Source organism: Camelina sativa, chromosome 17 (genome assembly GCF_030686135.1).
Source record: "Camelina sativa cultivar CO46 ecotype springtype chromosome 17, ASM3068613v1".
In the NCBI taxonomy this organism is placed as follows: Eukaryota; Viridiplantae; Streptophyta; class Magnoliopsida; order Brassicales; family Brassicaceae; genus Camelina; species Camelina sativa.
Window position 1 is genome coordinate 10,306,292 of NC_141896.1, and position 18,375 is coordinate 10,324,666.

The following is an 18,375-nucleotide window of genomic DNA, read 5'->3' on the forward strand; positions in this document are numbered from 1 at the left end:
GTTTGACCAGAAAAGACAAAATTTGTTATGTAATTATTATATTCTGTCATAATTTTTTTTTTGTCATAAATTAGTGACCTTTTATTTAAATGTATATTTTAAGTCCTTTTTATAAAGGAAATATCTAAATATTTATCTTTGTTATCTTATCTAAATGCAATATTTCCTCCAACTATGTATATATAGGCACACTAAATTGAAAACTTTTACTTAAATCTATTTCTAATATTGATTTCCAATATTATTAATATATTAAATTTTATGCCCTTCACTTCATTATTCTACATGGTTCATTTATAAGGAAATGAATTTATAAGAAATTATATTCATTGAAGATTATTACAATAATATTTATATATACAGGTTATAAAAACTAAAGATTTCGTTTTTGTTTAGATTATGACTAATAACAGAAAATATATAATAAAAATTATGTATTCAAGTAGTAATTATGTAAAATTATGCTAGCACAGTATTGGTTTCTTATGTATATATAGAGACTCTAGAAAAAGGATTTGGGAGTCTACAAAAAGTATTTTAGTTATTAAAAAACTATTTTACATTAAGAATCCGAGATAATTTACTTTACATGCATCATCATACAACAAAAACAAAGAATCTAGATGTTTTGAACTTGTTGCTCCAATTGCACCATAAACAAGAATCTAGGAAGTGATGGGAACTTCCAGATACACTCTCCTTTCATTCTACCAATTACCAAGGGTCCAAGGGATAATTCAAAACATGGAGAGAGATATTATGTAAAACAAACATTTAACTATTCTTCACCCCATCCTCGTCCATCTTCTCTCTATTCTTCTTACCGATGGTTTTAGCCGCTGTTTCACTTGACTCTGACTCTGACTCTGACGTGTCAAGTCCTCTTCCATCTTCCTTTTCAGCTTTTATCCGCTCAAACATTGCCTGTTTCACAACACAGAAATCAATATTATGTTGCATAAACCTAATAATAATTTCATTCACATCTAAAAAAAAAAAAACCAATTTTGTCAAAATCTAATACATATAGGACTTATTGGTTCTTCTATTTAAATTGATCTAACAAACTCATTCTATTTTTAAGCATTCCATCATCAGCGAAGACTAATTGCTTGCAAACATATTTTAAAGTACGAAAATTTCATTTTTTATTGTAAAAACCAAAAACAAGGAATTAGGAGCAAATAACCTTGGTGACTCGTGGGTCAACAAATGAGGCATTAGCTTCGACCATCAAGATCGAGGACAAGAGGTTAACGGCTTGCCACATATCCACCGCATCGGTAAAAACCTTCCGGCGCCGGCTGATGACGTGTCCTAACAACGCAATCAGGATTCCTACAGAGACTGCCTTGAAGTACACGGGATACATCTTGCTCTGCACCACACCGAATTGATGCCTCCCAAGAACCGACCCCAACACGTAGCCCGACACGAACGTCACCCACACGCACATCCCGTACGCCGCCGCGATCCCCACTAGACCTACCACGCTCCCAATCTTCGACAGCCCAAGCGCCTTGCCAACCATAGTCCCTATCCCCCTCACCGCGATCTTTGCCTCCTCCCAAACGTTTTGGGACTTATGAGCCTTCGTTGTGGCCCTTTCATTCACCGGTTCCTCGACTTCACAAGCTTTCTTTTCCACGTCACGTGCCGCACATGCGACGGTCTCTTTGGGAGTTTCATCGAATAGTTCGTCACCAGGCGTTAGGTCCTTCAATCTCCTCAACACAGTCGCCATCTTGTGCTTACACTTACCGAGAGCATCGCATACGAGTTCCCCTGCAGACACGTGGTGTTCACGCTCCTTCTCTTCTGAATGAGACGACGACGTTTCCCTCTTCGCATTCCCAAACACTATTTCTCCTTTGTCTCTTCTCTTCTCTTCTTCTTTTCCCGGCGGTTGAATCGAGACTCTAGTGTTGGTTTTGCCGTCTCTGTCGTACTCCACCACGACAACGCGGTGGCCGTCTTTGACGATGACTTCACTCTCCGAATCAGTGCAATGGCCCAACATCAATAACGCACTCAAAACAAGACACAAGACCAAAAGTTTTGTCATATTTACTTAGCACTTCGTGTCGCTGACTCGTTTGATAGTTTTAGTATTACTTACTAGTTTTGTTATCATCCTATTCCTATATAGGCTGGCTATAAGCTCAGCATATCTTTTACAAACTTTCAGTGTTTTACCATGCTGATTAACACGTGTCACCACGTGGATATTTACGTGTCATCCTAGGAGGAAAAGTTAAACTTCTCCAATATCGTTTCCTACACACCTAAGACGGTGCGCAATGATCAAACTTGATGATGGGCCTAAATTCTTACATGTAGGCCCAATATATATGGACTTAAAAGCGCAGATGTCTATGATGCATAATAAACTTCTGCGAATCTCATGGAATATTCATTCCTAAAAGAAAAAGAAAAAAAGAAGAAGCCAGAAATAGAAATGTTTCGAGGTTGAATAGTTAAGACTGTAGGAAGATGAGTATATCTAATGGGATTTTGGATAGAATCTGAAGGGCTTAAAGACGAGTAGAAGTAGAAATAGGGATATTCGCCGAGTGGCCGGCAAAAGTTGACACAGAAAGGGAAAGAAATTGCATGCAAGATAGCTTCAATCTCCCTTTCTTAAAGAGAATATAAATCATCAAATATATATATATCACTTTTTCTTATTTAAGTTTTTTTTCCTATAGGTTTACGGATGTAGATTATTTTTAAAAAATAATTTTTTTTGGTTCTTATAAAATAAACGCAATCAGTTTCTAGTTATTCGATTATAATAAGAACTGTTGAACAATACTTCTTTTCTTTAAGGTTTTAGAAAAAAAAAATATAGTGAGGTTTTAAAACTGACCAATTTTATAGTTTTGATGTCGTTGTTGTGCGTGTCACATCTTGGTAACAACAACGAAGGAAAAAAATTTACATCGGTTCAACACCTAGAACATATGTATAATCATGAATGTGAATCTCAATGTTACTCTAGAACTGATATATTATTCTATCAATAACTGATGTTATACACTGTACTATGAATTGTTGTTTGCAGTTGATTCTAAATTTTCAACTAGAAACATGTTAAAGAAAGAGATGAGATATATGTATCAAAAAAAACCAAAAAAGGAGGAGGTAGCAAGCATGTGGGATTACATGTGGCGTCGAGGCACTTCGACAACAAAACAAAAGGCAGAAAAAAATAAAGCAACCAGCCACCTTTGTATCTTCCTTTGCAGATTCCCCACAACAACACTCACGCATATAAATACACTAATACTAATACTTATTTTTTTTTCCATACGACAAATATATATTTGATATGTAAATCTTGGTTGCTCTGCAACTTTAGTGACATTATTAACGAAATTATCAAAAAAACAAAACTTTACTGACATTATTGTATTGTTTATTACTTTTGTTACAATTATTGTTAATTAAGATTATTGGACGATTATTGAGAAATGACTGACCACAGTGCCCACATCAACCACATTACAGACCAGATCACCAGAATGCAACGCATACATATAGGTTCTATTTAAAACTTAATGATACATTTTTTGGTTTCTCTCATTTTTTTTTGTTTTTGAAAGCGATAGGACGATTAAAAGGTAACAATAGAAAGAAGAAAAGGAAAACGATCAAACCCACGATCGTTTATTTTAATTATTTATTGAAACAGAAAAAAAAAACATAAAAGGCGCCGAGAACCATACAAATCTAAGCGAAGGGCTCAGAGGAGATTAGGCTACGAACAGCTAAGAGCAACTCATTCTAGAATCTAACCTATTTTGGTGCGTACTTCTTCTTGGATCACGGTAATATTTTGTTAGAAACACTTTAATAATAGTTCTTTATAATTCTAATGGCATTATTGAAAAAAAAAAACAAAACATAACAAAGTAATTTTTTTAATGGCATTTAAAAAAAAAACAAAGTAAATTTAAGGAATTACTCTACTTCTCATTCATTTTGCATCTTTCTTTCTACCAAAGAAACTCAAACATTAAAAACAAAATAGTGCATCATTAATCTAGGCCTCTAGGGCCTTTAGATCAAAACTCAAAAAGTAAAAAATTGAAATTTACTATAAATTCTCATGCATCCATTCACATAAATCTATTTAGCATTTCTCAATCCGCTTAATTAAAATATGGTGCATTTGACGGTAAGCATAGAAAAATGGATTCAAATATGATGAAATTGATATATATATCTTGAGTCTTGACATGGATGAGTAAAGTAAAGACGTAGGAGTTGCGCATACAGTTACTAAAATCGGAAGTATTGAACAATATATTCTTGCTTTGGATTTACTTTTCTCGGATGCTGCTACCCTAACTACTAACACTGTGAATTCAGACATCTCCGACCAATCCACGTGTTTGATTTCATGCCAGAACATGATAGTATTGGTTTTTAGTGAGTTTCTACCAAACTTTCCTAACAAAATTTAATAGATATCATTTATTCATTTCTTATTTACCACTCAATTTAGTTTTTTTTTTTTTCCTTCTCTCTCATAGGCCCATATATTAATCTCATTTACGAAATTTATGGTCGTTGATGCCAAATTGCCAATCAATGGAGAGATACAGTAGAGAAACCACTCTCTAGTAAGGGTTTTGGCTTATTACTTCTTTTAGTTTATTTCTTACCTAGAAGTGTCATTTTTCAAAGTAACACCAACATTGTAAATTTTTAAAATTGTTTCACTAGTTGACCGTAACCGTGATAATAGCTATATTTTGGATTAAAAAGGTTCGTAAGAATTAGTGAATTGATTTGTATGAATCCATGTCAGAAGTGTTCGGATATGCAAAAACTTAGCTGAAAAATCAGCGATCGGTGTGTGTCACTGTCACAAATCGATCGTGGAAACGTCTTCAAAAATATACTTTAAGGAGCGGATGATTCGTAGGATTAGAAATATATAGGGGAGGACTTTGGTGGCAAAAAAAAAGATGTCCCCATTAAATCATGTTAAGTGAAACGAAAAATTAAATGATATAAAATAATAATTGAGCCTTAGCTCCGAAGGAGAACATTGTTGACTTTAAAAGCAAAACTCCAAAAAAAAGAAGTTGCAGTGGGTAGCTAGCGATCTTTATTTATAACCGGACAATATCCTCTTTGATTTAATAAAAACAAAAATATTTTAGAAGGTGTAACACAATTACTTTAGAAACAACAGATTTAAATTCTTATTAATCAATTAAAATTTCAAATATGAAAAACCATAAAAAGCTAATAAACTTTTGGACTTGACTCAAAATCAAGGTTAGGCAGAAAATATTTTGTAGCCGACCACCTTTGGCAGTAAATGGTGGTAGTTTTAAGCCAGTTAATTAGAAACTACACTAAGAAGACGACAAACGGGCAGCAACAAAAAGAAAAAAAAATTTGAAGTTTTCAAAAGGGTTAATTTAGGTAAGTTTAGAGAGAAGTAGAGGCGAGATATGAGTTATGAGTTATGAGTTATGAGTTATGAGTTATGAGTTATGGACTTATGAGAGAGTGCACGTAATCTTGTAAAAGAGTATTAAAACCAGTTTTTGATGAAAAATGAAATGTTTAACTGCCGACAAAACATGAGGAGATGAGAACAAGATTGTATTTGACTAGATTATCTCAAACTCCTATGTCTTTTAAGATTTGTTTAATTCTTTTTTTAAAGTCTCTATCTAACACAAACAAACGATCAACGCTTGTCCGTAGTCTCCACGGAACGTCCAAATTAACTAATGATATCAATGTGATTAATACTTCAGTCAGTATAACAATAAATAAATATGAATATACATTTTAAGGGTTTAAAATTTAAATTGCTTGATTTTTTTTTTTATACAGAAATACACATTTGACATATCCAACAAATGAATTATCAAGTGTGGAATGACTCGAATCTTTATAGAAAAGAAATGTATCAACTAAAGGTATGAAATTTTCCAGTGTTCAAGAAATCGCTAGGCGGTATCTGGACGGTGATCCAACGCCTAGCGCTTAAAACGTCTAATCGGGGCTTAGACGGTTTTTAGGCGTTTTAGGCGTTTACAACATAAAACATTATATATATGAAATTATGTACAAATATATGTTAGAAAAATAAATTTTTTATAAATTATAAACAAAATTAAGAAAAATACATTTATTTAAGTTATATTAACAATATATAAACATTTACAATTACGTATAAAGATATAAAACTTAATAATTTAAATATATATAGTTAAAAATAAAAATAAATATTAAAATTAAATTAATGTAATTTTAAGCGGTTTAGGCGGTCATCCAGACGTCTGCTGAACGCCTAGCGACTAGACGGCGCCTAGGCGGCCGCCTAAACCGCTTTCTTGAACAGTGAAATTTTCTAATGCTCTTATAAAAAAAAGGTCTGAAATCCACCCATTAAAAAAAGTTAGGAAACAATTGGTGATGTTACAACAATACAGGTTTACTTTTAAGGGTAAAGGACATGACACCATGTTCTGTAGATTTCATGATGGGGTAACACCGATTTTCCTTGAAAACGAGATATCCAATCAAATAAAAGTGTGTCTCTTTTTTTTTTCTTTTTTTTTTCTCATAGAAGAAAATAAAAAGTCTAAAAGCTTAAAAGATAATGAAAATTCAACGTTTTTGTTTTCGTTAATTGAATAAGTAAATCTTTTGAATGGAAATGAGTAAAAAAAAAATTACATAAAAAAAAAAACTGTGAAACATGTTTTTTTTTAACTTCACAACTATACTAAATTTTTTTTCAGAACTGGTAATATGTTTACAAAACAAACACTGATATACTCTAACACAAGGAACCAAAACAATCAAACAATCAATTGTAAACCATGTAGAATGAGAAAGAGAAAAACAAGAAAACCCATATAAATGCTAAAACTTATAAAAAGAAAAAAGATATTGCAAACCCTGTCATGTGGTCCGAGACATCTATGGATTCAGAATAGATTTGTGATTTCATTCACCAAACAAACAACACAATCTTAATTGTTCAGTTAATTTATGGTACATTGGTCGAGTCTTGTGACTCATTATAATTTGGATAGATATTTTGTTAATATACAAACTTAAAAATTGAATGAATGATGTACTATTAAATTAATATTTAACAGAAGCATATAAACAAAAATACGATTTCTAGCTTCAAAACAAATAAAGTCCATCCAAAAAACTAAACATCGCTAAAACATTAACCACTTTTTCAAATTTAATTATCATTCAACCAGACTTAGTGACATACAGCCATGAGAAAACGATTTAAAATAAAGTTTTTGTTAATTTTTCACATTTGATATGATTGCCTGCCTATATATTATAGATCACATGATGGTAACGATCGATTTCACATAGACATAAAACGAATATTTCTTCCTTTTGTTGTCGTTTTAATAAACTATTTATAATAAATTAAATTAAACCAAATTAAAACAACAAGATTAGTCCACTTTCTAATTATGTTAGGATATGCAAACAAAGCAGCAATGGCCACCACCACCAAAACCACGTTCGTCCATCAAGACAACGATGGTACGTCTCTTCTGACCCTACTCCACCTCACTCCCCCCCCCCTATTCCTCTTTTTTTTTTTTTTACTCCTCATTTCTTTTCATTTGTATAAAATCATTCCATTTATACGTACGAATAATTTGGTGACGAGGACAATATATATTCAAACCCAAATGATTCATTAAAGCAAATAATCAAAGAATATTCTTAAGTAGAAGAAAAAAACAACAAAACTATTCAACTTGACAATATCCCAATTTCGTTTCTGTCTATTTCCTTACCATATTATTATAAAAACTATATATATACTTATTAAAAAGATAAAATTTGGGAGAAATCAAACAAAAAAGAAATGGACTAAAATGACGTCTTCTTTCTTGACCTCTCTCTCTTTCTCTGTTCCCCGAGTTTTACTCCTCTTTTAGCACTCTCTCCTCCTCGAAACATCAAACTTAAAACAAAGCTATGATACTCCTTTCTTCTTAGTTTCATCTCTCTTCTTCTTACTTCTTCTTCTTCGCCGGAGCTTTTTGTTTTTCTCTCTTCTTCTTCTTCTTCACCGAGTTTAATAAGATACTAAATTTTTCAAAAGGATGAGCAAACTAGTAGTAGAAATCGTAGACGCGAGCGATTTGATGCCTAAAGACGGACAAGGCTCAGCGAGTCCGTTCGTAGAGGTTGAGTTCGACGAGCAGCGACAAAGAACGCAAACTCGTTTTAAAGATCTAAACCCTCAGTGGAACGAGAAGCTCGTTTTCAACGTCGGTGGTAGTGACTTCAACAACCGTTTGAACAACAAAACTATCGACGTCACCGTTTACGACGACCGCCGTGATAATAACCAACAGCCTGGCAAGTTTCTCGGCCGTGTTAAAATCTCCGGCGCCGTTGTTCCTTTATCCGAATCTGATTCCGATGTTCAGAGGTATCCTTTAGATAAACGTGGTTTGTTTTCTCACATCAAAGGCGATATCGCTCTTAGAATCTACGCCGTTCCTTCTTCCGACGGCGGCGGCGATTTCGTTTCTCCTCCGCCGGATTTTTCCGAGAAAGTGACGAAAGAGGAGAAAGTGAGATTCGAATCTCACGAGTATCAAAATCAGAATCAGAATCATTTCCAGCAGTTTGAAGATGAGATTCACATGGAGACGATGAAGCCGCCGACGAAAAAGAAAGAGAAAGAATCGAGGACTTTTCACTCTATCGGTGCTCACCACGGCGGAGGAGGAGCTGCTCCTCCACCGCCGTCGTCTCAATCAAAACCTGCTTATCCCACTCCTCCTAATCAACCGGAGTTTAGGTCAGATTTCATGAGAGCTCCGGGACCACCGCCCGGAGCAGTAATGCAGATGCAACCTCCGAGACAGAATCCAGAGTTTCAGCTGATTGAAACAAGTCCTCCTTTAGCAGCTCGTATGAGACAATCGTACTATTACAGAAGCAGCGGAGATAAAACCTCGAGCACTTACGATCTCGTCGAGCAGATGCATTACCTCTACGTGAGCGTCGTCAAAGCTCGAGATCTTCCCGTGATGGATGTTTCCGGTAGCTTAGATCCTTACGTTGAAGTGAAGCTTGGCAACTACAAAGGCTTAACGAAACATTTGGAGAAGAATTCGAATCCGATCTGGAAACAGATCTTTGCTTTTTCTAAAGAGAGGTTACAATCTAATCTCCTTGAAGTCACTGTGAAAGATAAAGATCTTTTGACTAAAGATGATTTCGTGGGAAGAGTTCAGATTGATCTCACTGAGGTTCCTCTTAGAGTTCCACCTGATAGTCCTTTGGCTCCACAGTGGTACAGGTTAGAGGATAAGAAAGGGATGAAGACCAACAGAGGTGAGGTTATGCTTGCTGTGTGGATGGGGACTCAAGCGGACGAGTCGTTTCCAGACGCTTGGCATTCTGATGCTCACCGTGTGAGTCACTCGAACCTTTCGAATACGCGGTCTAAAGTTTACTTCTCGCCGAAGTTGTATTACTTGAGAATTCACGTGATGGAAGCTCAGGATCTTGTTCCGTCTGATAAAGGGAGAGTACCTGATGCGATTGTCAAGATTCATGCTGGTAATCAGATGAGAGCTACGAGGACGCCTCAGATGCGGACGATGAATCCTCAGTGGCATGAGGAGCTTATGTTTGTTGTGTCAGAGCCGTTTGAAGATATGGTGATGGTCTCGGTTGATGATAGGATTGGTCCAGGGAAAGATGAGATATTGGGGAGGATTTTTATACCTGTGAGGGATGTTCCGGTGAGGCAAGAGGTTGGGAAAATGCCTGATCCACGTTGGTTTAACTTGCAAAGACATTCGATGTCTATGGAGGAAGAGAATGAGAAAAGGAAAGAGAAGTTCTCTAGTAAGATTCTGCTTCGGGTTTGTATAGAAGCAGGGTACCATGTTCTTGACGAGTCCACGCATTTCAGCAGCGATCTTCAACCTTCTTCAAAGCATTTGAGGAAGCCGAGCATTGGGATTCTTGAGCTTGGGATTCTCAGTGCTAGGAACTTGATGCCTATGAAAGCTAAAGATGGGAGAATGACTGATCCCTATTGTGTGGCGAAATATGGGAACAAATGGGTGAGAACGAGGACTCTTCTAGACGCGCTTACACCTAAGTGGAATGAGCAGTACACTTGGGAAGTTCATGATCCTTGCACCGTCATAACAATTGGAGTGTTTGACAATGGTCATGTCAATGATGGTAGTGACTGGAAGGACCAGAGGATTGGGAAAGTTAGAGTCAGGTTATCTACGCTGGAGACAGACCGGGTTTACACTCATTACTACCCGCTGCTGGTTCTTACACCGGGTGGTCTAAAGAAGAACGGTGAGCTTCAGCTAGCTTTGAGGTACACCTGCACTGGCTTTGTTAACATGATGGCACAGTATGGAAGACCGTTGTTACCCAAAATGCATTATATTCAACCGATACCGGTCAGGCATATCGACTTGCTTAGGCATCAGGCGATGCAAATAGTTGCAACAAGACTATCAAGGTCCGAGCCACCGCTGAGACGAGAGGTTGTGGAGTATATGCTTGATGTAGACTACCATATGTTCAGTCTCAGGAGAAGCAAAGCCAATTTCAGCAGAATCATGTCGCTTCTCTCCTCGGTCACTCTGGTCTGCAAATGGTTCAACGATATCTGCACATGGAGAAACCCGATCACAACATGCCTGGTTCACGTTCTGTTCTTGATTCTTGTGTGCTACCCAGAACTGATTTTACCCACAGTCTTCCTCTACCTCTTTGTGATAGGCATGTGGAATTACCGGTACAGACCAAGACACCCACCTCACATGGACGCTCGTGTGTCCCAAGCAGATAACGCACACCCAGACGAGCTTGACGAGGAGTTTGACACTTTCCCGACCAGCAGACCAGCAGACATTGTCAGAATGAGGTATGACCGGCTTAGGAGCGTTGGTGGTAGAGTTCAGACAGTCGTAGGCGATCTGGCGACTCAAGGGGAGAGAATCCAAGCTCTACTTAGCTGGAGAGACCCGAGAGCAACTGCTTTATTCATCGTCTTCGCACTGATCTGGGCCGTGTTTATCTACGTCACACCATTCCAGGTGATTGCAATCATAATCGGGCTGTTCATGCTGCGCCATCCACGGTTCAGGAGCAGAATGCCTTCAGTACCTGCAAATTTCTTTAAGAGATTACCAGCCAAGTCAGATATGCTACTGTAAGTGTAAAAGACAAAGATTTATATTTGTTGTAGTGTGTATCAAAGAAAGTGGAGAACTTTGTAGAGGAGAGCGAAGGATAGTTTTTGCCTCTGGGGTTGAATCATTCGTATATTCTGTATTATACGTGAGCTTTAATCATAAACCAGCAATTTTTTTTGGGTACAAAAATATTGCTTTGGGTTTGTTCCCTTTTATATATATCTACACAAACTGCACAATCAAACACATTCACAAACATGCAACGAAAAGATAAGTGTCTCTGGCGTGAGACGTTATGTTGTTGAAGGCAAAACTATTGGTATCATGATTAAATGACCTTTGGGATCTTATCATCTCCGACGAGCCATCTGGCTAGCCAACAAGGATCCACGGCAAAGTTTTTGCATTGCATTGGAATGATCCCGAGATCGCTACCGATATGTGCGTAGTTATTTAAAGCTTTTTCCATCTCCGTTTCATCTTCTCCAATGTCCATCACATCAACTGTGTTCATGCGAACAACTTCCGCAAAGTCCTGTTCTAACTCGTGATCGTTCTCAAACGGTTCCATCGCTGGGCACTGTTTAAATCGAATCATAAAATAAAGAAAATTTTCAGCTGTGTTTTTGCAATCTATCATCAATCTTATGGATTGCATTTTCAGCAAGGTAAAAGAATCTGAACCTGACAGAACTGGGCGTAATGTCTGTAAACTTCGCTGTTTTCATCTTGGTCACCGAGGAGAGTACCACCATACCAACCATTGGCTTCATTGGTTGACGTAATCGATAGGTATCTATAAAATTAAATAATTGCAACAAAAGTGATTTGATGCAATGGAGAAGAAATCTGGATTTTTAGAACACAACCACTTTGCATCTGAGGTGTTAGATCATGGTTTCGTCAATAGTTGAGGGTATCACTCAATTTGAGTTTCCCAATAATAACCAAAATTTAAAAAATTTAAAAAATGCATTCTGAAGGATGTATACATTTCAGAGAGAAGAAAAGGAACATCAGTACCTTTTAAATATATCTTCTTGATGACCCTTGGACTCAGAAAGCCAGTCCAAGTTGCAGAAATCGTTGACTCGCTCACTCGAGGTCACTCCTATCTCACTACCGTCTGCACCAGATTTTGTGGCAGAGACACTCTCTTCGGGCTTTCTTGAACCAAACAGCCAATTAGGGCTCTTGAGCTGAATCTCACTGCAGATAAGAAAGTCATGAAAAATAAGTGAAGACTCAAAAAAGTCATGGTTTGGTTTGAATTAAAAATCTATTTTATTTTCTAAACTATACACCATCTTTCTACTTTCTTTAAGGAATAAAAGTCCTATTAAAGGCTAAAACGAAAAAGAAAGTCAAGGCAAACGCCTCAGGAGGATCATTACGCTGCATCAGGAGCCACACCAGTGCTTCCGGTGTTGCCACCTGGTCTTTGGTCTGTCTCGCTACAAAGCCTCACGTTCTTTATTGAACTGCATGTCTGCTCTATCAGTTTGTCAAACGAAGTCAGCTTCTTCCGTGAGAAGTCATCTCTGAAAGCCGGAACTGGTGCAAGATTGACTCCAATACCACTCATGGGTTTAGGAATGGACTGGATACTGCAATAGACCCAGAATTAGATTATCATACGCAACCAGAGGTTATGATCTTTATTTAATTGAATATCTTTGTTATTCCCTGAACTGGTTAGAACTGACATCCAGTTTCAGGCACCAACTCAAAATATTATTTGCCTAAAATGAAGAGTAAGCCCATAATCTGACATATATTAGGTTTTATTAAATGTAAATTTTACCCGCTTTCTGGGAAAATATCATCTCCAATCCCTGACACATGGAGATAATAATCAGAATCCAGCTCCCAGAGTGCAGGTTTTCCTTCCTGAGGTTGAAAGTACCCCAAGAATCTGCTCAGAAAAAAAGTCATTAGTAACTAGGACTAAAGAAAACAGAAACGAAGAAAAAAGAGTTTGTGGCCAACACTTCCTCTGAGGATCCAATATCGGTAATTGATATTATCAGTAATGCCTAAGGTAATAGTGGTAATGCCACGGTACTGTTGCTTCTATCTATATCATCAATGAAGCAATAACTCAAAAACTTACTCTAAAAGCCTTCATCCTATTGCTACATCCCTGGAAAACTAGAAATAATAAAATTTCGCAAGAACGAGAAGTATATTACAAGTTTATGGCGTCTTGCTTTTCGCCATCGGTGTAGGTATTGCTGTAGTATCGTTTGATAGACTTGAGAAACTCTCTAGATTGTGTCGTGGCCTTCCATTTCCCCTGCCTTTCTGGGAAAACCTATAATCCATTAAACGATATTACTGAATAAGCATTGCAATCGTTTTTTAAAGGAAGAATAACTGGTCAAACGTAAAAAGTGGTATTATTACAGTGTTATGAGCAGCTGAGCCGCCGTATTGTTGTGCAAGCGCATCTCCCATGCTCTGGTACATATCCATAAGTGCAGCAGCTATGCTACTGTCAGGGTCAACTTTAGGTGTATCGCTCAAACCCATTGCATGAAGCTGCCGGCCTAAAGCAGCCAAACCATATGCATACTGAGCTACATTTGTTCGATCCAAGCAGTCGATACAGTTAGTACGCAGAACACCACTTTGGTAACGAGGAGTTGAAGAATTAGCTCCATCGTCTTTTTTCTGGTGGCTTAGCTTCATCTCCTTCTCTCGGTTAGCAAGAGTGCTAAGTATATCATTTGCACTCTCGCCCCTTGAAAGTTCCGTAGAGTAAGCTCTTAGATCACGCAAAGAAGTTTCCCTGCAGTCACTATCTCTATTATAGCCAGTGCGCAGAATAACATATGGCAGTTTATAATACAAACCAAATTTCTGATTAAATATGAGTAAGTAGCAGCCGTATCATCACAACAATCACCTTGCAGTGCTAGCATGACTAAGTTGCCTAGCCTTCTTCTTAATAATTTTAGGCTTGCCACTGAAGTATAATCCAGTCAAATCAAGGGCTTCGCTTGCTACAGCACCCAAAACAGCCAATACATTCGCCGACTTGCTATAACATGGAAAACAGAAAGCAATGTGAGTTCAGATTAAAGGTGGGGAAAAAAATCTCACCATTTTACCTCTTTGCAAATTTATGGAAATCCCAGTGGATGAATTTGAGATGATTTTCTTCATGAAAAATCGAATTTAGATAACCCACTGCATTTGCAAACTCACGTCTTAGCACCATTTCCCTAGGTCTTTTCTCAACTGTCTGCATATTTCCATGGATATTTATCTGTAAGTACGAAGGGCATAACCATCTCTTGCATAAAAAGGACATTATAAATATCGACCTTGATTAAGTTGAGCACGATAATTGGGTTCCCATATCGATCCACCAGGTCTTCAAAATGCATTTTGGTTGACTCGTATGTAGGGTCATACCTCTGTACTGAGGCCAAAAAAACCAGAATACAAACATCAGGAGCCATCCATAAGAAGATAAGTAGATCAATAACCTCATGCACGTTAAAATGGTCTAGCAGAGATAATAGACGCATGTTACGTTAGTTTCTCACAGAAAATATCAGGCTTAGGACTAAATCTGGAGGCCTCTTGCGACCAAAAGAGTGGAATAGACCCTCGCATCTGCACCACTGAGCTCATTTTTCCCTTGCATGATCCAGCTTCATCATCAAGAACAAGTTGTTCAGTTTCAACATCATTTGCAACCCTTCCACGATCGTTCACTCCCCTTTTCAAGTAACTGCGACGAAACTTTTACAGAATGAAAAAGGCCACATATTTTACAGAAAACAATAGATATAAGCATTTAAGGTAGTCTAAAAGAGTTCATGCCACTCAATACTGTGTTCCCAAAGCCGCTATTAAAAAGGAAAGTTCCCAAAGATACAGGATACTACTAAGAAATGTCCTTAGAAAATTGAAACAGTCACTATGAAATTGTCATCCATGAGAGGCCTAATTAGAATGATTTCATACCGTGTGCCTGCAAAGTGTCGAGAACGTCTGGAGACTAGGGTAACACTGAAGTCTCTTCCATATATCGACAGCCTTATCTGCATAATGGGGTAAACCACCAAATAATAAAGACCCATTTAAAAATCTCCTGGTAGTAAACCTAAAAGTACATTGGTGAAGCGACAAGAACCTACAAATACCTGCTTAAAATGCCCATGAACTAACGCCAGTGTCCAAATAGTGTTGTTGCACCTTGATCGAATAGGCTCCGTCAGATACGCATTCCATACAAATATGTTATCATAGGGCACCCCTTCCTCACCAGAAGATAAAACATTCTTTTGCAAGCTCTGCATTATGGGATAAGTGTAACTGTAGAAGAAATCTTTTGTCAAATCTACACTTGACAAAAGCTTCTTGTACCTGCATATAAAGGAAAATCAAAAAGAACTTTGTGAAATCATATAAAAGTCCGAGCTTCAAAGGGCAATCTAAATTCCTCGGAAATGTACCTTAGTTCAGTTTTGGAATTCGCAACATCAGATTGAATAGTTGCATGTGGAACACTGATCATTTGGCTTTCATCAATAGCATATATCGCATGCCCACATACACAACCAATTTGTCGCCGTTTCGTCACCAATATTAAATAGTATGACTCCATAAACTTAGCACAACCTACAACAAAGTTTAACCAAACTTAGCTCCAAAAGACAAAATCCAAAGATACAAACAAGACAAGTCACAGAGCTTTCCCCCACGACTAACCAGCAATTCCATAGACTTTGGCCACAAAAGCCAACCCTCCCGTGGCACGATTGCCTTCAGCGATACGTTGAAGCAGACTCTTGATCTCTTGAGGCGAGTATACAACCGGATCTTCACTAATGTTAAGCTCAGATGGCTCTGAACGATCAATCTTTAACACTCTGAAGAATCTTTTATTCCTATCACTCCCAACTAGATAAAACCTCTGCAAAGAACAAACAGCCAAACCAAAAAAAAACTTAATCCTTCCTGCAAATTCAATCTTAGGGTTTCCTTAAATCATTCCAACAACACAATTTTTTTTTTTTTTTTTTTTTTTTTTTTTTTTTTTTTTTTTTTTAAAGGGGATATCGGTATATTGAAAATTGTAAGAGAGTACAATAGTAGGCTCAATGACAGCTCAAGCACGATCTAAACAGTTGACCAGAAACAAAGGAGGGTTAAAAAGACTGGAAATTTGCGAACCAGAGGTAGAGAAAGTGTTCTTCAGAGGGAGTGTTTGATCTTGCAGATTTGTCGAGGGCAATCAATTTTTCTCCTAAGAATAGTAGGCTCAACAACACAATTTTTTCCTCATATAGAGAGTCAGAGTGCCTATAGATTTTGATGCGATCTTACTAATTGATAAACAATTGCTGAATCGGATCGATTAAAGCTTACCGCTCTGGTTTCGTAGAGCTTGAATTTCTCGAGAGCGTAGGAATCGGAATCGGAATCCGCATCGTTGGACGGTTGAATCTTGGCGAAAGAAGAGTAAGTAGAAGCCGTTGAGTTTTCCGATTTCGCCATAACAGTTCAATCTCTCTCTCTCTCTCTCTCTCTCTGGAGGAAACGATCGTGATTCTCTGACGCCGGCGATGGTTTCAGGCGATCATCTGCGATCCGAACAGACAAGGGGCGTTTCCGTACTTTTCTAGTTTTGGATCGTGTTCACTGTTTCTACTTTCTTTATTTTTTAAAAAAGTGATATCCTATTGTTAATTAAAAAATTTTAAGAAAATATTATACGTATGCAGTGTTAAAAAAAAAAAAAATTATACGTAATAGTTGAAGTTCTTTATAGTTTACAATTTGTAAATATTTATAAGTGGTAAAAAAATTGATGATGTATGAATAATATATATTCATAAAGTAATACAAACAATTTAACTAAAATTCATAATATTTTATACAATTAGATAAACAAATATTGTGAGGTAAAAAAGATCAATTAAACCATTTTCACTAATATTGTAGATAAAATAGTTATAAAATAATAAAGAACATTTTGACATTCGTAGTGTATTGTACTTGTACACACGCAAAAATAAATATCTTTAAAACTGCGTATATTTTTGTCTAAGAAATAATATTATGATTTTTTTTTTTTTTAAGTCAATATATTCCCCCCCCCCCCCCCCCTCCACATGATCCGTTTCAATATCCACAAACCACGACCAAGCAATTTTTTTAGCTTTCTTCCACCATCCATATTTCACTATCACATATATGCATAGATTATACGTGCATATGTATTTTACTTCTTAGTTCTTACAATTTTGAGTTCCAAAAATGTTGAAATTTCCGCTTTGTTGTAGTGAGTTATCTCTAGAACCAAAGATTCAAGCTTTTGAAAGACAAATTGTTTCGGGCCGACGCGATTCCATCAAAGCTTCTGCGGGAAAAATTGGAAATTTCTCTTTTGGTTCGGTAAGATTTCACGACATCTATCTATATTCAAAAACACATATATATACATCACTGCAATGTTAGTTCTTCAAGGTTTATTATGTAAACAGATATTCAAAAGTTGTGAGACTTGTGGAGCCAAAGGAGCAATTGAGTGCCCCGGTTGCAAGGTACTAATTTAGTCTTCACTATTAGATGATACTCGTAATATCTTCTTCAAGTGATGAGTCTATTTCTTTTAGTGTATGTTCAATTCTGTTTTGTTTTTCCAAACCATACCTATTAATTTTACTCTTTCTTACTCTAAATTTATGCATATACTTTGTATCCTGTTTAGCATATATATGTATGAAGAAAATTATTTTCTTGCCTTCAGGGAACAGGTAAAAATAAGAAGAATGGAAATATGTTTGAGAGATGGAAGTAAGTAATAACTAACAGTCTAACATAGTTTTGAAATCATGTCAAAACAGTTCAATGATGACTACTACTTAAAGGAGAGTTAACTTGAGATTTTGAAATTGTGCAGATGTTTCGATTGTCAAGGATTTGGTATGAAGAGTTGTCCTAAATGTGGCAAGGGAGGCTTGACGCCTGAACAGAGAGGGGAACGATAGTTGTTTTTCTCTTACATAATTTATATTTTAATTTGTACTATATTCCTATAACGAGTAACTTGTATGTTAAGAACAAGTCATGAATATTATATATGTTTTCAACAGGATGTGAATAATTGCATTAAGGCTTTCTAAAAACGTTGATAAAGATAAAG

The 18,375-nt window shown here is 36.7% G+C and overlaps 4 protein-coding genes across 7 annotated transcripts; 2 read left to right on the top strand and 2 right to left on the bottom strand.

The window, feature by feature from the left end:
- Nucleotides 1-522: 522 nt before the first annotated feature.
- On the bottom strand, nt 523-2,153 carry LOC104756605 (uncharacterized). Its single transcript, XM_010479216.3, has 2 exons — nt 1,190-2,153; nt 523-924 (listed from the first exon to the last, which is right to left on the bottom strand). The coding sequence occupies exons 1-2, from the start codon at nt 2,063-2,065 to the stop codon at nt 775-777; spliced, it is 1,026 nt and encodes a 341-aa protein (XP_010477518.1). The 5' UTR covers nt 2,066-2,153; the 3' UTR covers nt 523-774.
- Nucleotides 2,154-7,724: 5,571 nt separating this feature from the next.
- On the top strand, nt 7,725-11,399 carry LOC104756607 (multiple C2 domain and transmembrane region protein 6). Its single transcript, XM_010479218.3, has one exon. It carries the CDS (start codon nt 8,127-8,129, stop codon nt 11,229-11,231), a length of 3,105 nt encoding a protein of 1,034 aa, XP_010477520.1. The 5' UTR covers nt 7,725-8,126; the 3' UTR covers nt 11,232-11,399.
- Nucleotides 11,322-17,290, bottom strand: LOC104756606 (phosphatidylinositol-3-phosphatase SAC1). 4 transcript variants are annotated; one of them, XM_010479217.3, is made up of 16 exons: nt 16,596-17,290; nt 15,936-16,140; nt 15,680-15,845; nt 15,368-15,590; nt 15,189-15,265; nt 14,765-14,952; nt 14,540-14,637; nt 14,324-14,457; nt 14,119-14,253; nt 13,617-14,001; nt 13,403-13,524; nt 13,015-13,125; nt 12,605-12,817; nt 12,234-12,419; nt 11,895-12,006; nt 11,322-11,790 (listed from the first exon to the last, which is right to left on the bottom strand). In XM_010479217.3, exons 1-16 carry the CDS (start codon nt 16,722-16,724, stop codon nt 11,539-11,541), a joined length of 2,736 nt encoding a protein of 911 aa, XP_010477519.2. In that variant the 5' UTR covers nt 16,725-17,290; the 3' UTR covers nt 11,322-11,538. The 4 variants fall into 4 exon arrangements, with proteins under 4 accessions (XP_010477519.2, XP_087349994.1, XP_087349993.1 ...); XM_087493868.1 differs by having other exon boundaries at nt 14,540-14,632; nt 14,752-14,952; nt 16,596-16,910; XM_087493867.1 differs by having other exon boundaries at nt 14,540-14,632; nt 16,596-16,908.
- Nucleotides 17,254-18,327, top strand: LOC104756608 (SSUH2-like protein). Its single transcript, XM_010479219.3, has 4 exons — nt 17,254-17,624; nt 17,714-17,773; nt 17,980-18,026; nt 18,133-18,327. Exons 1-4 carry the CDS (start codon nt 17,487-17,489, stop codon nt 18,218-18,220), a joined length of 333 nt encoding a protein of 110 aa, XP_010477521.1. The 5' UTR covers nt 17,254-17,486; the 3' UTR covers nt 18,221-18,327.
- The last annotated feature ends 48 nt before the right edge of the window (nt 18,328-18,375 follow it).

Excerpts from the sequence above, each read along its gene's own strand:
- LOC104756605 (XM_010479216.3), bottom strand. The coding sequence starts at position 2,065 with ATGACAAAACTTTTGGTCTTGTGTCTTGTTTTGAGTGCGTTATTGATG. Across the intron at positions 925-1,189 it reads TTGACCCACGAGTCACCAAG|GCAATGTTTGAGCGGATAAA; the intron begins GTTATTTGCTCC and ends GTTGTGAAACAG.
- LOC104756607 (XM_010479218.3), top strand. The coding sequence starts at position 8,127 with ATGAGCAAACTAGTAGTAGAAATCGTAGACGCGAGCGATTTGATGCCT.
- LOC104756606 (XM_010479217.3), bottom strand. The coding sequence starts at position 16,724 with ATGGCGAAATCGGAAAACTCAACGGCTTCTACTTACTCTTCTTTCGCC. Across the intron at positions 15,591-15,679 it reads AATTCCAAAACTGAACTAAG|GTACAAGAAGCTTTTGTCAA; the intron begins GTACATTTCCGA and ends CTTTATATGCAG. Across the intron at positions 14,002-14,118 it reads AGTCATGCTAGCACTGCAAG|GGAAACTTCTTTGCGTGATC; the intron begins GTGATTGTTGTG and ends TAGTGACTGCAG.
- LOC104756608 (XM_010479219.3), top strand. The coding sequence starts at position 17,487 with ATGTTGAAATTTCCGCTTTGTTGTAGTGAGTTATCTCTAGAACCAAAG. Across the intron at positions 17,774-17,979 it reads TTGAGTGCCCCGGTTGCAAG|GGAACAGGTAAAAATAAGAA; the intron begins GTACTAATTTAG and ends TCTTGCCTTCAG. Across the intron at positions 18,027-18,132 it reads AATATGTTTGAGAGATGGAA|ATGTTTCGATTGTCAAGGAT; the intron begins GTAAGTAATAAC and ends GAAATTGTGCAG.